At 42.0% G+C, this 17,512-nt stretch overlaps 1 protein-coding gene across 1 annotated transcript in view; it reads left to right on the top strand.

Moving 5' to 3' along the window:
* The window catches only part of LOC149440786 (interleukin-18-like), a 48,274-nt gene that overhangs the window by 20,618 nt on the left and 10,144 nt on the right, over positions 1–17,512 (top strand). Inside the window, exon 4 of the mRNA XM_089658160.1 lies at positions 9,621–9,754. Within this exon, the coding sequence (XP_089514286.1) occupies positions 9,621–9,754 (134 nt within the window). The remainder of the gene's footprint in view (positions 1–9,620; positions 9,755–17,512) is intronic.

Below are 17,512 nucleotides of genomic sequence, written 5' to 3'. Positions count from 1 at the left end.
TACTACAGCAATTTCAAGAAGCAATACCTTAGGGCTCATGTACACGGGGCGTTTGGAAAACTCTTCTGAACGATGGAAACTGACTGCTGGAAAACATAGGTTAAAAAATGTCAGTTTAGCCGCATTTGCATATCGCGTTTATGCACGTTTAGAAGCATTTGCGTTTAGAAGCGTTTTTAAAAGATAACCTCAGGAGACTTTCCCAAATGCCCAGAATGCTCTGAAAAATTGTAAAAATTTTACTATTTCAGACAGTTTGAGAGGAATAGAGAGAGTAGAAGCAGAGAGAGCGGTATGTGTTGAGATGACCTGTCTTTTCTGGTTGTATTCACTATGGATCCCATCATGAGCATAATGCGGCGCTTTCTGCCATTTTTTCCTTCACGCGAAACCTGGAACTGACTGGTGTGCTAGGTGCATTTGAATACATGGAAAACACTTTACATGCATTTCTGATGATTAAAAAAGGCTCTGGACAGTATCTGGACATGGAACAGTTAAAAAACGCTTTTAAACGCAAATACTTATAAATGCGGTTAACCGTATTTACACATGTTTACAACCGTTTGGTGTTTGAAATGCTGGTAAAATCTACTCCTGAACGCAAGTTTGGTGCGTTAAAAAAAACGACTGCAAACTCAACTGCCTGTAAATGACGATGTGTACATGGACACATAGGAAAACATTACAGAGAGTTCAGGGGCTGCTGAAAAAGACGCTGAACAGCTCCTGAACGTCAGTTTAGCAGTTGCAGTGTACATGAGCCCTTAAAGTGGAGCTCCATTCGTTTTTGTGTTTATTTAAGCTACAAAAACTGTAGCTGCTGACTTTTAATAAACACACACTCACCTGTCCCAGGATCTAGTGATGTGCTCAACCGAGCCGTCCCTTCTCTCCCTCTTCTCTCCCTGGTGTAGGCATCTCAACTGTAGGCACCCGGCTGTGACAGCTTGTGGCCCACTGTGAATGTGCGTGTTGTGCTGCACCTCCTAAATGGTGCGTCAGTCTTCTGGGACCTGACATGTGTCCCAAAAGACTGCAGGGAGGGAGAGGGAGAGAAGAACTAGGCGATCCAAGCAGAATTGGGAGCAGGTAACTGTCAAAACTTGGTACCCATTGCCTCTCCGAAAAATTGCATGCCAAATGTGGCAGTGGAGGAGTACTTAACCACTTGCTGTCCGGCCACTGTATATAAACAGCCGGGGGGTGGCAGTCCAGGGGCGGGTTGCCGTTCATAAACGGCGCCTGCCATTTTGGACTGTGCGCGCTCCCTGGGAGCATGCAGCACCGCGATCCGGTGCCCGCTGTGTCCTCTGGACACAGTGGAACACCAATCGCCATATGGGATCTCTGTGCGAGGCCCCGATCATGTGATCACTAATTGACCAATTAGTGATCACATGAAGAGTAGTAAGCAAGATGTCACTTCTGACATTATTGCTTACTACATGTGAAATCTGTGAATGATCACAGAGGTCACATGGTACAAGGCTATTCACAAAAGCCTTGTATCATGTGACAAGCTGTGACCAATCACAGCTCACACAGTATTTCTCAATGGCTGAAAGAATGCAGCCAGACAGAAGGAGAAATGATTGCTTTTACAGCCTTTATGGGTGTAAAACAATCAGTGTAAAAAAAAAAAAAAAAAAAAATCTTGATCACCCCCCACCATGGTGACACTATCTTGCTAGGGTGACAGTATGTAAAAAAAAAAAACAGAAATAAGAATACAAAAAAAATAAAATAAAAATGTAAAAAATGTTTTTTAAAAATTATAATTTTTGGTTATAAACTAATTCGGGTAATTTTTTTTTTTACTAAAAAGAAAACTGAATACATTTTGGCCAATATTTATGATGAAATATTATTTATTTGCAAAATGTTGTAAGAAAAACACTTTTTTTCCAAATTTTTGGACTTTTTCATTTTATAGCAAAAAGAATAAAAATACCAGTGCTGAATAAATACCACCAAAATAAAGCTTTATCTGTCTCAAAAAAATGGTAAAAAATTCATATGGGTACAGTGTTGCATGACCGCGCAATTGTCATTCAACGTGTGATAGCGCTGAAAGCTGAAAATTGGCCTGGGCCGGAAGGGGGTGAAAGTGTCTGGACTTGAAGTGGTTAAAGCAGAATTTCCCCTTTTGGGTGGAACTCGGCTTTAAAGTGACACTAAACAATACCCACATTCTCCAAAAATAATCCACACACATTCATTGCTTGATGGCCTGTAATCTATTTTACATATTTTTTTTTTACTGTGTTTTTCTGCCTCCATGAAATGTCTTCGTTTGTGAGCTCTTGAACCTCCCCTTATCCCGCCTAACATTTGTTTGTTTCAAATGTGCAGTGTACATTAGTTGCGGTCATGTTACATAGTTACTGTAGTCTGTCTGAAAAAAAGACAAAAGTCCATCTAGATCAACCATTTTAAAAAAAAAGTTATAATCCTACACCCACAGTTGATCCAGAGGAAGGCAAAAAAACCAGCAAAGCATGATCCAATTTGCTCCTGCAGGGGAAAAAATTCCTTCCTGATCCCCCGAGAGGCAATCAGATATTCCCTGGATCAACTTTACCTACAAATGTTTCCAGTTATATTCTGTGTATCTAGGAAAGAATCCAGGACTTTTTTTAAAGCAATCCACTGAGCTGGCCAGAACCAACTCTTGAGGGAGTCTATTCCACATTTTCACAGCTCTCACTGTGAAGAAACCTTTCCGTGTTTGGAGATTAAATCTCTTTTCCTCCAGAAGTAAAGAGTGCCCCCTTGTCCTCTGTGATGACCTCAGGGTGAATAACTCTACACCGAGTTCACTATATGAACCACTGATGTATTTATACATGGAGATCATATCCCCCCCTTATGTATTATACATGGAGATCATATCCCCCCTTATGTATTATACATGGAGATCATATCCCCCCTTAATCTCCTCTTCTCAAGAGAGAATAAATTCAGTTCCTCTAATCTTTCCTCAAAGCTGAGCTCCTCCATGTCTCTTATCAGTTTGGTTGCCCTTCTCTGTACTTTCTCCAGTTCCCCAATGTTCTTTTTGTGAATTGGTGCCCAAAACTGAACTGCATATTCCAGATGAGGTCTTACTAATGATTTGTACCGGGGGAAATTATATCTCTCTCTCTGGAGTCTATACCTCTTTAAATACAAGAGAGGATTTTTCTCGCTTTAGAACCCGCAGCTTGGCATTGCAGGCCATTATTAAGCTTGTGATCTACCAGAACTCCCAGATCCTTCTCCACCATTGATTCCCCCAGTTGTACCCCCCCCCAGTATGTATGATGCATGCATATTCTTAGCCCCCAAGTGCAGAACCTTACATTTATCAACATTAAACCTCATTTGCCACATAGTTGCCCAATTAAACAGTGCATTGAGGTCGGCTTGTAAGTTGAAGGCATCCTCTATGCACGATACACATCCATGGTCCACAGTCCATAGTCCATAGTCAATCTCAGGAGTGAGAAAGAGAGGGTGGTTATGTAGCTAAGGTGTCAGAGGTCCCAATTATTCCCCAAATTAAAACAAGGGGCATTAATTTTTACCAATTTTTTCCAAGTGTGTATACTTTTTATTATTTATCAATAGAAAAACTTTTTTTCAAAGCTTTTTTTCATTTTCACCTTTGATCATTTTGCTAAATGTTGACTAGATTTAAGGCTAAGTTCACCTTTTTCCCCCTAAAATCCATCTCCCCTATGTACCAATATACCATTAATGTACCTCGGTTGCAGAAAAATAAAAGCTTTTTTTATCTTTTGAGAACAAGGCCTTACCTTGGTCCTTGCTGTGTTTCTTAGAAAGCTGCATCACTTGCTGGTATGTAGGTTTAGGACAGAGAAGCCAGTAAGACACAGGAAGGAATTTACCAGCTGACCTCATTACCACACACATCCTGCACTGACCTCATTAAAAACCCACATCCTTCACCCATCAACTATTTTTTCACAGCATCTCCGGCATCGCTACACATGTGCATATGCCTGGCTTCCTCAGCGTTCCTTCAGACAGGCTCAGGTCGCACGTTAAACTCCCTGGGGCTGCATGCAGACATCCCTGATGTTGTACAAGAACCTGCCTGATTGGATACAGAGTGATTGCATAGATGATGTGTCCTCCTATTATATAGTTTTAGTAAATCTAAAAGAGATTGTACAAAGATTGTATAATCAGATTGCATAGTGTATGGCCACATTTATACACCTAAAATTACCTAGTTGCGCTTTCAGTGTCACTAATTGTTAACGCGAAAACAAACATAGAAGCAAATACACATTTTGCCACGTACAAAAAAACGGATGACAAATGCAGCAAAACGCACAGTAAAAAAAAGCGCAACTGCCACCATGTCATAATGTCCCATGAGCTACTCTGCCACGTGTAGCACAGCCCATTGAAAACAACAGGATGCCAAACCAGCCAAAAAACATGAACTTCCACTGCTCTAGGAGTGAATGAGGCCTAAAAGTGAAATAGTTTTTTCTACACAAGAACAAAGAGGCTCCATTTACATCTGTGTGTTTCCAAACTACACAGAAAATGCACACTTTGCCATGCATGTCAGAAACACGCTGCAAATGTGCATCATGTTTGTGTTGTCATTACGTGTTAAAGGCACCCAAAGTGCGACAAACGCACCAAAAACTGCGTGTAACTTCGCTCCCAAAAAAGTTTCAGAGCCTCAGAAATGGCATTGAAAATCACTTCTATACATTATGGAATATGAAATTCTGCCCAAAAAGGTGAACTTATCCTTTAAATATCAGCTTATATGGATAACTGTTTACATATTCATTGCACTTTAGTGGCTTTTTGTAGATGAAATTGCAATTGTGGAACTGGGTATTTCCGCTTTGAGCAGACTCAGAGATAGAAAGCAGAATTTCCATCGGATAACAGATAACAATGTAGCCCTAATGGGGAACCTAAATCTTCTCTTTTCTGTTTTAAATATTTGCCAGCCGCTCCATAGGAGATATACTGCTATAGGGCAGCTGCATTGTGCAAATCTGTTTAGCTGCGTTTGCATAACGGGTTTATGCGCGTTTGCGTTTAGAAGTATTTTTTAAAGATAAGCACAGGAGAACCTCCCAAATGCCCAGAATGCACTGAAAAGTGGTAAATTATTAACTATTTCAGAATGTTTCAGAGAAATACACAGATTAGAAGCAGAGACAGCAGCATGTGTTGAGATAATTAGGTGTGAGTTGCTCATTAACATTTCTTTTGTTTCCAAGGGTGGGAAGGTGTCTGGTGGTTAGGGTCAATTAGGCCACCTGACAAGGGGTCTTAATGAGAAATTTGAGGTGTGAATGTGCATTAACATATCTTTTGTTTCCAAGGGTGGGAAAGGCTGGAGTGAGTCATTAAGGCCACCTGGCAGGGGGTCTTCATGAGGAATTTGAGGTGTGAATGGGCTTTAACATATCTTTTGTTTCCAAGGGTGGGAGAGGTCTGAGGAATGAATTGGTCATTGCAATGTGTGACAAGCTTGGTAGGAACATCCTGTGTTCAGTGTTTTGTCCATCTGAGCACCTTGAAAACTCTTTGCATGCATTTTTCATGATGAAAAAAGGCTCTGGACAGAACTGGGAACTGGAAGAGTTAAAAAACGCAAACGCTTATAAACACGATTTGCTGCGTTTAGATGCGTTTACAAGCGTTTTACGCTTGAAAGATAAAATCGATGTCTGCACGCAAGTTTGGTGCGTTCAAAAAAACGAAAAAAATACCTAAAAGTCGTTTATCTCACCAGAATCTGGTGAGTGCGGTATATTTTTGTTTTGAGCACTATTCTTGGTGGAAGCACATCCTTATGGAGAAAGGACTTTTTTTGTTTTTTTCTACTATCATATTGTGCACTTGTGATCAATAATTTTTTTCACATATTTCTTCATTTATGTTTGAGTGGGACTATGATTATTATCATATATTGATATACCTTTTTTTGTATGGTGATTAGATAAAATGTGAATTATTTCCGCTGTTTTTTGATATTTATATTTTTTTGTTTCCAGCTCAAAAAAAACCAAAAAAAAACCCAGCAGTGATAAAATACCACCAAAGGAAAGCTCTATTTGTAAGAAAACAAAATGACATAAATTTAATTTATGTACACCATTGCATGATTGCGTAATTGTCAGTTAAAAAAATGGCCTGGTCAGGAAGGGGAGTAAATTTTCAAGTGGTTAAAGTATTTGTCTAAACAAAGATAACAAAAAACATATGCTGTACTTCTTAGCAATGCATGTATGTTTCACCATGTTTATTTCCTTTAACCCCTTAGTGACTGAGGGTAAAACAAATGGTAATGCCTAAACACAGTTTTGCAACTTTCACAAGTGTTAGTTAAACTGTACATATCATTGCAACTACTTTGTGTATTCAGGTTGATTATGCCTTGTTTTTTTCAGGACAAATTGAGCTTTTATTTGGTGGTAATTGGTAATGGATATCTCCTGAATTTTTTTTATTATCAAAGGAAAACTGTTCCATCTTAATTAAAAAAAACTTTTTTAATTTTTTTTTATTTAGATGTATATTTCTTGCTGTTACCATAATCTACTACCAAAGAACAACCCAAAATAAACTCTCCTACTCCCAATGATTGCAGGAATACCACATATGTGTATGTTAGTTGTTGCTTATACCCATAGTAGAGCCCAGAAACAATGGTGCACATTTTGCTTTTTTTTTGTCTACACACTGACACTGATACTAATTAAAAAAATGTTTTTAAAAAAAGATTCAAAATATATTGACCCTGACCTTGACCTTTGAGCATTCATTGAAATACAAAGTCAGCGCTCAGTGATTATAATTAGCTGCTAGCAAAAAAACCCCCACAAAAACACCAAAATGATACAATTATAATAGTTTGCAGTGCTTAAAACTATATATAAATAAAAATATAAATGAAAATAAACCACAACACCCGTGACAATTAAGTGAATCAAAGGAGTGAACAGTCCAAATATTACCACAATTTTATTCACTTAATTGTCACGGGTGTTTTGGTTTATTTTCATATATTTTTATTTATATATAGTTTTAAGCACTGCAAAGTATTATAATTTGACCATTTATTACCTCAACCCCAACAGCTATTTTTTTTCTTTATTTTTATTTTTCTTATTATTTCTTTTACACACTTTTGTTTATTTCTCTCCTGCTAGGAATGAAAGATACACTATCTTTCTCTTCATTCAGAAGAGGGAGTAAACACAATGTCTGATCACTGTGATAGCCAATCAGAGGCTATCACAGTAATTGGGTGACCTGAGACAGGAAGACAAAGACCCACTTCAGTGAGTCCACAAATCTGCATACTGTCCGCCGGAAAGTGTTAAAGACCCTGCAAGTACAGAAAAATATCCAATTGATCTCTCAGAAATGTACTTAGCAACTGTTATGGTCTAACATTACACAGCATTTTTGTGAACCGAGTGGTGTCAGCCCTGCCCAGTGAATTTTGCTAAACGAATTAACCACTTCCCATCCAATCCATGTACATAAACGGCCGGACGGGAGCAGAGCAGGAGCGGGTGGCCGTTTATAAACAGCTTCCTCACTCACTGACTATGCTCACTCCCTGGGAGCGTGCGGCGCCGCGATCCGGTGCCCGCTGTGCCCGGAGGACACTGATCGCCGTACGGCCAATCAGTGATCACATGAATAGTAGTAAGCAAGATGTCACTTCTGACATCATTGCTTACTACTAGTGAAATCTGTGAATGATCACAGAGGTTACATGGTACAAGGCTATTCACAACAACCTTGTACCATGTGATAAGCTGTGACCAATCACAGCTCACACAGTATTTCTCAATGGCTGAAAGAATGAAGCCAGAGAGAAGGAGAAATTATTATTGCTTTTACAGCCTTATGGGTGTAAAAGCATCAGTGTAAAAAAAGAAAAAAAAATGTTCATCACCCCCACAAGTAGTACAGTGTCACTATGGTGACACTGTACTGCTAGGGTGACAGTATGTTAAAAAAAAAACATAAATAAATAATAATATAAAAAAATAAAATAAAATGTAAAACATTTTTTACAAATTATAATTTTTGGTTATAAACTACTTTGGGTTATTTTTTTTTTTACTAAAAAGATAGATGAATACATTTTGGCCAAGATATAGGAAGAAAGATTATTTATTTGCAAAATTGTATAAGAAAAACATTTTTTTTTCAAAATGTCTGGACTTTTTTATTTATATAGCAAAAAAATTTAAATCCCAGTGGTGAATAAATACCACTAAAATAAAGTTTTATCTGTCTAAAAAAAAAATACAAAAAAATTCATATGGGTAAAGTGTTGCATGACTGCGCAATTGTCATTCAAAGTGTGACAGCACTGAAAGCTGAAAATTGGGTGAAAAGTGTCCGGACTTGAAGTGGTTAAACCCTCTCCCTACTCTGTTCTCCACAACATTGAGACTGACATGTAGTCCCAAGATAAGAATTACTCAGGCTAATTAAACTCCTAGAAAGGGCACAGCTCTGAATTTTTTTACAAGGTCAGCAGATATATTTCAGCTTTTATCAAACAGATGTAACAAATCACTTTATGTTGTAAATTTAACAAATAATAGCAACTAAGAGAAGATCATTAATGTATATAAAGTGCAGCGCTAAAATGAACCAAGAGATTGTTAAAAACAATATAAAATCAGTAAAAAATCAATAAAAAATCAATAAGATAGGATGGGTGTAGATAAATGATCCCTAGTAAATCTAGAACCCTATGTGTGTGTATATATATATATATATATATATATATATATATATATGTGTGTGTGTGTGTGTGTGTTCAAGTGGAGATGCGATCCAGAAAGTCAATAAAGTGATTGTAGTGCTCAGGTGACATTAAAGTCCGGTATCCGTGCTGTAATGATAAGACAATGCGCACTCACCGGACGCGCATATTAAATGCGCTTTTGTGCATAAAGAATCCTGATGTCATCTGATAGTAGGTGGTCCTCCCTCTGTTATTGAGTAGTATGAGGCTGGTGTGGGTGGTCCTCTTTCTCTGGGGATCCCCCTGTATGTTCCTGGTGGATGGTATCCCTCTGGGTGGGCAGAATTCCACTATGTGGCAGTGATCCGTCCAGGAAATCTGTCTGTGGACTTCGGCAGCCTGATGTGTTCCATGTTGTCTCAGTCCTGGGCGATGCTGGAGGCCATTGGTTCCATTTTGGCCAAGATTTAGGAAGAAAGATTATTTATTTGCAAAATTGGATAAGAAAAACATTTTTTTTCTCAAAATGTCTGGACTTTTTCATTTATATAGCTAAAAAAAAATCCCAGTGGTGAATAAATACCACCAAAATAAAGTTTTATCTGTCTCAAAAAAAATACAAAAAAATTCATATGGGTAAAGTGTTGCATGACCGCGCAATTGTCATTCAAAGCGTGACAGCACTGAAAGCTGAAAATTTTATCAAACAGATGTAACAAATCACTTTATGTTGTAAATTTAACAAATAATAGCAAATAAGAGAAGATCATTGTTTGCATACACTTTAAATCAAAGATAATATAATTGGAAGAATTACTGCTGCAAGCATTACATTAACTAATATATATATTGCCAGATCAAAAAGAGTTTGTGCTTCAGAAGTACAGAACAACGGATCTATCACAAGGGCTTTCCGTGGCATTCACTGTCTCCGTTAATGAGAAAAAATACCACATGTGTTGCACATTAGAAAAGGAGATTAGCTTTAAGGTAAGACAACACCATATGTTCAAATGTGTGATATGTAATTTACCCACTTCTCTTCCAAAGCAATTTTTTATTTTTTTTTTACACAGGGTAAAATCTGTATCTTTTTTGCTAAAAATGTATTTAAAATTCAAAATTTATACATTTTTTTAAAAACAGAGACCCTGTGGTAGCCACAGTGGTGGCTGTTGCAATTTTTTAGGTGACATGATATTATTGCACATTTATCAAACCCATATTTTCAGTAAAAAATACAATAAAGTTAACATACACAGTGTGCAAAGACACAATATACTACCTCATTTTTGGTAAAATGTAAAGGATGAGGATGCATTGAGTAAATACATATCTCCTACACAGGGGCGGATTGACAACTCATGGGGCCGCCGGGCAATAGGGGATCATGGAGCCCCTGTGTCCTTGCCCAAACTCAAAAGAGCCTATGAAAAAGGTACCAGAGGCATCTCATGGGGCCCCCTACTGACCCCAGGCCCTCGGGCAGTGTCCGAGTTTCCAAATGGTCAGTCCACCCCTGCTCTTACATTGTAAGCTCCAAGGATCAGGGCCCTCCTATCCCTCTTGTATTGAATTGTATTGTTGCTGTATTGTCTCCCGTTATATTGTAAAGTGCTGAGCAAACTGTTGGCGCTATATAAATCAAGTATAATAATAATATATAAATCCTGTATAATAATAATAATAATAATAATCACACATGTCAAGGCTTAAAACTGCATGCACCATGAAATGGAGACAAACTTTGGTGCCCAATATTGTGATACTTTAAAAAGCTTTTCAGGTCATCAGTTTGGAGTTAACTGTGAATGATTGGCCTAGAATGATTGTTCTCACTCTGGTGTGCATGGCTATACCTAAAATGTATACAGCAACTGTCATTTGTGTATGTAGCTGCACCCAACGCATGAGTTTACATTTGTATATTGTGTATGTACATGGGGGCTGTGCAATATTTTACATTTTTTTCTTAATGTTATTTAATTTTATTAGATTTTTCTTTATTTTATTTTTCTTTATTTTTTCACATGGGGGCTGAACCTTGATGTCTCCAAAAAGAGAACCTGTCACCAGCCTGTGCTATCACATAGGGGGTTTTGTAGCCCCCATGTGATAGCAATAAAATACATGAAAAATACATTTAGAAGGGGAAAAATGTAAATAATAATAAAATTAATAAAAATGGCATTCAATAAATGTTCACCAATATCATGACCTAAAAAATTGCAGCTACCACCATTTTATTCTCCGGGTTCTTTATAAATATATCGTTTTTTGAGGTTTAACTAATCTCCAGGCCTAAAATGTGCATTTTAACCTCTTGGCGCTTGCCGCACGCAAATGTGCGGCCTCCCGGCGTCTGGGCCTTGATGTCAAGCGGCCAAACATTTGCGTGCAATTAAGAAAACCATATGTGCTGGGAGCGCACGCCCTGCACGCTCCCAGCACACATGTCCGGTACTCACGGAAAGGTCCTGATCTCCTCTTTCGATCGGGACCTTTCCCAATCATGTGACCGCCATGATGGCGTGTCACGGCGGTCACATGACCCTAAACCCCACCCCTCCTCCTGGCGCCAAGGGATTAATATGTTTGCCAAAAATTGCAAAAATGGCTCTGGTAGTGAAGGGAGACTGTTTAATTCCCTCCCACTGAGTCCCAGCATTCCTTTTACTGGACTGTTATGCCTAGGGGATGGGAAGGTCTGCCTGATTGGTTGCCATGGTGGTCACATGTTCAGGAACCGGTCCCAATTTAGCCTAGTGCAGCAGCCTTGGAGTGATCAATTCTCATTTTCAAATATTGAGGTAGTCAAGTGTGTCAACATCAGCAGAAGCAAACAAAAACTTAAAACTAAAAAACAGAATAATTTTGTTTGTATAGAAAGACTTTTAAAACCTGAGAGTGCTTTCATACCGATCTGCTGCGGTTTGGCCGCAGTGCATATGCAACAAAGTGTATCCCTGGTTTTGGCGCAAGTTACCTGCACTTTCCCACAGACTTCTTTTAGATGTGCATTTTTGGTGCATTTTCTGAAAGTGCAGCAAAGATGCAGCATGCAGGACTTTTGGTGTGCTTTCAGAAAACGCACCAAATATGCCCAATGTAATATAGGTCTATGGAAAAACACAGGTAATCCACAGGAAAGCCAAATGTACACTGTGCTGCACCCACATTGCGGCCAAACTGCAGCAGGTGAGTGTGAAAGCACCCTTCTAGTACATCCTAGTAGCTAAAAAAAATCTCACATATGTACAAAACTACAACAGAAGTGTAATAACACAACCTTATATGGGTATATCAGATGGATGAGGCATGATACAACATAAACCATAATCACAGACCACTGTCCACTATGTCTTAGTGTTTCACGGGTGAACCTTGCTTCTAGAGGACAAAGGAACACCAATATTTATGTGCATATGGTTGTATGATATATTTGTTGTGTAGTTTATCTACTTTTTATACAATTATACCAGGTGGACATGTGTAAAAATTTAACATCTTAATATATGGGGTTCCTTTTGTCCTGAATAAGTGGGGTTCACTCAAGAAACGCGTAGACAGAGGGAACACTGGCCTATGATTATGATTAGTATTGTATCATGCTTGTTTCCATTATGAATTGTATTATTGATATATACGAGGTGCTATCAAAACGTTTCGAGACTAGTTTTGTAACACACCAGCAGATGGCGGCACAAGGCTGCAGGCACATTCACAGGGAGCACCGACCTTCATAAGTTAGTGTGCCAAAAGACATCGTCCTGTGTACATTGGGAGCTGTGCAACTGGTGCTATTATCACCACGTGTGTTACCACGCCTGCTATTTTATCATGGACAGCAAACTAGAACAAAGAGCAAATGTGAAATTCTGCGCGAAACTGGGAAGATCTGCCACAAAGACATTTGACATGATATGCCAAGTTTACAGCGATGCTGCAATTAATCGTTCAAGGTGTTTTGAGTGGCACTCGTGCTTCAAGAGCGGAAGAACATCACTGGAAGACGATGAGAGATCAGGAAGACCTTCAATGAACCTAACCTCTAAAAATGCCCTCTTCCTGAAGATGAGGATCCCGCTCAAAGGTCGCTGTTTTGACAACATTGCAGAGATCCAGTGTTTTGCCCAGTTTCACGCAGAATTTCACGTTTGCTCTTTGTTCTAAATTGCTGTCCTTGATGAAATAACAGACATGGTAATGGCACGTGGTCAGAATAGAAACTAGTCTCAAAACCTTTTGATACCACCTCATATGTCATCTGATGCACCCATGAGGTTGTATTGTTACACTTCTGTTGTTGTTGCGTACATTTGTGCTATTTTTAGATATTGGGTGTCATGCCTACCCCTAGCGTTGGTGGTCAAGCCCTATAGCTGGCTATGTGTTCTTTGCCTGTTGCAGCCCCCTTTCCCATTAGGACAGCAGTCCTACCGGTACTCGGTCTTATACACAATACTACAGTGCCTAGTTACTACAAAGGAGGCAGGTGGGAGCTAGGCACAGCAAACAGGTACTTGCAGTTGGCAGACAGGCAGAGTAGTCCAGGTTCAGGGCTGGCAATGTTCAGAGTAGTCAGTGTCAAATCCGTGGTCAGGCAAAGTTCAGAGAGTAGTCCAAAGTCCAAACCAAGTTTGATAACATGGAAATTCAAACTAGCTGTCAGAGTGGGGATTGGGCGAAAGTGAATGTCAAGGCCCAGGAACAAGACTGGCAAACAGGTAGCTTGAAACACTTGTTGCAAACACTATCACCATGCTATCACCAGCATGACACTCAGGGCTTGGCAAGCTTAAAGTGGTTGTAAACCTCAGGCATGAAATATGAAAAAAACACATCCCTCTATGGTGTGTACTTGTCTCTGTCCAGAGCATTTAGTATAATTTCTGTCTGCTGCCTTATTCCTCAGTTATCAGCATAAATCACTTCTGACATTGTAAGGGACCGCCCGGCGGTACCACCAGCACTCCACTGATCGGTCGTCCCCAGCGTACGGAGTCTAAGCCCCAGAGTACTTGTTCACCAGAGCCCCTGATGGTGGGGATGGACTTGGAGTACCCCGGGACCAGGTCGTGACTACTGAGGACACCCGTCAGTGGTAGGGGTATTCGCCAGGGGCTCCCACGGGAGATAGCCAGGTATGAGGAGGTCTGGAGACCCCATTGAGAGGGATGGATGGATGGCTGAGCAAGTGCAAGGTCAGACAGGCCGGGTCGGTAACTATGGGGACGGTGCGGTACAGAGCAGTGGGCAAAGAATAGTTGGGTCACACGCCAGGTCAGCAACAGCAGGTCAGATCCAATAGGGGGCATTCAGGAGAGAGGTCAGGCAAGCAAGGGTCAAAACAGGAGAAAGCAGCAAGGTCAGGGCACAATCCGGGTCAGTAACTTACTAGAAACAGGTTCACAGGTTCACAGGATACAAGGAGACCAGAAGGCACTGAATGACAGCTCAGGGCCATTTAAATATCCCGCCATGCGCTGTCATTGGTGCCAGGCCCGTGCCCGCGGTCTCTACTGCGCATGCGCGAACTCGATTGCCACGGTCGGCCAGGTCCCAGCGCCCGCGTCCCTGCACAGGGCGTTGCACTGCGCCTGCGCCGAGCCCAGCGCCGCGGCAATCCCCGACATTGCCCCCCCCCTACGGGCAACCTCTGGATGCCCACCCAATCTCTCCACCACGGGTGATCACAAAGAAACTCCCGGACTAGTCTGGGTGTGTGGACATTATGAGCCGGTTCCCAGGAATTGTCCTCTGGACCATAGCCCTTCCACTTAATTAGGAATTGGGTCTGGCCCCCCCCTTCTTCGGCACTTAAGGATTGTTTCCACCTCAAATTCCTCTTGTCTTTCGACAGTTATGGCCTCCGGAGGTCTGGCTTCTCGTTCTGGGAAGGCATCTGGGATCATTGGTTTCAGCAAGGACACGTGGAAGACCGGATGAATTTTGAATGTGTCAGGAAGGATAAGCTCATATGCTACCTCATTGACCATCCGCTTTACCCGAAAAGGCCCCACAAATTTAGGTCCCAATTTTTTCGAGGGACAGAGCATCTTTAAATTGGTTGTGGCCAACCACACCTTCTGCCCAGGCCGCAACGCCAGATCCCCTCTTCGTTTTTTGTTAAACGCATTCTTATTGTCCTCTTGGGCCCGAGCGATGGCTTCCTGGAGTACTTTGTTGTTAGCGGAGAAGAAGGTTAATGCATCCTGCGTTGCCGGAACTGGGCATTCAGAGACCAAATCAGGGAGAAAGACAGGGTGAAACCCATAATTAGAAAAGAATGGGGACTGCCCCGTTGCAGAATGGCTTGCATTGTTGTAAGCGAACTCCACCAAGGGTAAGAGTGGCAACCAATCATCCTGCAGGAAAGACAAGTAGCAACGCAAGTATTGCTTCAGGGTCTGGTTAGTCCTCTCGGTCTGACCGTTGGTCTGAGGGTGGAACGCAGAGGAGAGGGACAACTTGATGTCCAGGGCCTTGCACAGAGCCCTCCAAAATTTAGACGTAAATTGGACCCCTCGATCAGAGACAATGTCCTCAGGTACTCCATGTAGTCTAACGATCTCCCGGATAAATATTCGCGCCGTCTCGGCTGCTGACGGAGTCTTCTTTAGTGGTACGAAGTGAGCCATCTTGGATAAGCGATCAACGACCACAAGAATTGCTGTGTGGTCTCGTGATGGTGGGAGCTCGACTATGAAGTCCATCGCGATCCTCTGCCAAGGCCGTTCGGGAATCGGCAAAGGCCGCAACAGCCCCCAAGCTTTGCTCCTCGATGGTTTGCTCTTCTGGCAGATGGTACAGGATCTCACATAGCGCTTGCAATCCTTAGCCATGTTTGGCCACCAAAAAGAGCGCCGGAGAAGCTCCAGAGTCTTGACTGGGCCAAAGTGTCCTGCCAGCGGGTGATCATGGCAATGTCCCAAAACCAGGGTCCGGACTTCCTCAGGTACCATGATTAAATCTTCCTTCCATAGGAGTCCCCCCTTGTTCTGGAGGGACACCCCAACTAGGGTTGACGTGGCCGTAGATGCTTCCATTAGCTTGGAGCGAAGGTCCGTCTGGAGCGCCAAGAAGTTCCCCGAAGACAGGATAGTGTCGGGTACCAGTTCTTCTTCGGAGTCCTCATACATACGGGATAACGCATCGGGCTTCGTATTTTTAGATCCGGGCCTGTATGTAATATGAAAGTTAAACCTGGAGAAGAACAAGGCCCATCTCGCCTGTCGTGGGCGTAAACGCTTGGCGGTCCTCAGATACTCCAGATTCTTATGATTTGTGAAAATCAAGATGGGGTGTGAGGCACCTTCCAGCAGGTACCTCCATTCCTCTAACGCTGCTTTGATAGCCAACAGCTCTCGATCGCTGATATCATAATTCTTCTTAGCTGGGGTGAGTTTCCTCGAGAAGAATGCTACGGGATGGAGTAATTCTTTGGTGCCCTTCCGCTGGGACAGGATGGATCCTACCACATTCTCCGATGCATCTACCTCCAAGATGTAGGGCAGGGCCGCATCCGGGTGGCCCAGAATGGGTGCCGAGGTGAATAGCTTTTTCAGAGCTTCGAAGGCTTCCTGAGCCTCCGGTGTCCATTTGAACCGGGTTCCAAGTTTGGTTAATTGAGTAATGGGGGAGACCAGACCCGAGAAGTTCTTGATGAACTTTTGATAAAGTTTGCGAACCCAATAAACCGTTGGACGCCTTTTTTGTCCGTGGGTTCAGGCCAATCTAAAATTGCAGAGACCTTCTGGGGATCCATCGCGACCCCCGCGGAGAAGATAATCAGACCTAGAAACGTAATGCTGGATTGCTCGAAGCAACATTTATCCGCCTTGGCATATAACCCATGCTGCCGCAACCGCCCCAACACCTTTGCCACATGCATCCTATGATCCTCCAGGGAGGGTGAGAAAATCAGTATGTCGTCCAGATAGACGATAACAAAGATATCCAAAAAATCCCTGAAGATGTCGTTCACGAAATGTTGGAAGGTGGCTGGTGCATTGCACAGCCCAAATGGCATGACCAAGTATTCAAAATGGCCAAACCGGGTACGGAATGCCGTTTTCCACTCGTCCCCCTCTCTTATGCGTACCAGGTTATAGGCCCCCCTTAAATCAAGTTTTGTGAATATAACAGCAGCCTTTAGGCTCTGAAACAATTCTGGTACCAATGGCAACGGGTAACGATTTTTGATCGTGACCCTGTTCAGCTCCCGGTAGTCAATACATGGTCTCAGGGTTTTGTCCTTTTTTTCCACAAAGAAGATTCCCGCTCCTGCTGGAGAAGTGGAGGGGCGGATGAATCCCTTCTGGAGGCTGTCCTCAATATATTCTTTTAGGGCCCCCAATTCAAGCTCAGATAGGGGGAAAATTTGCCCAAAAGGAATCTCAGAGCCCGGTAACAGGTCGATTGGACAGTCATACGGGCGGTGGGGGGGCAGAGTATAGGCTCCCCGTTTACTGAATACATCCAGGAACCCATGATAGGCTGCGGGAATAACCTGTTTCAAATTAGAGTCTCCTTCGGAGCATAGGAGAACCCGGGGCCCCGCGGGGCCCGAAGTGTGACAATGTTCCTGACAGTATGGGGAAGGGAACGAGATTGACCCGGTTTCCCAGTCAATTTGGGTGTTATCAACCATGGGAGCCCCAAAATGACTGGAAAAAGAGGTGACGCAATAGCATCCAGGCGGAGGAATTCCTGGTGTTGGTTGGCAATGGTAGTGGCAATGGGGGG

The sequence above is a fragment of the Staurois parvus genome, unplaced genomic scaffold (genome assembly GCF_062004578.1).
Source record: "Staurois parvus isolate SC_StPar_1 unplaced genomic scaffold, SC_StPar_1.0 ptg001053l, whole genome shotgun sequence".
NCBI classification, from domain to species: Eukaryota; Metazoa; Chordata; class Amphibia; order Anura; family Ranidae; genus Staurois; species Staurois parvus.
This window is presented reverse-complemented; position numbering and strand designations above follow the sequence as displayed.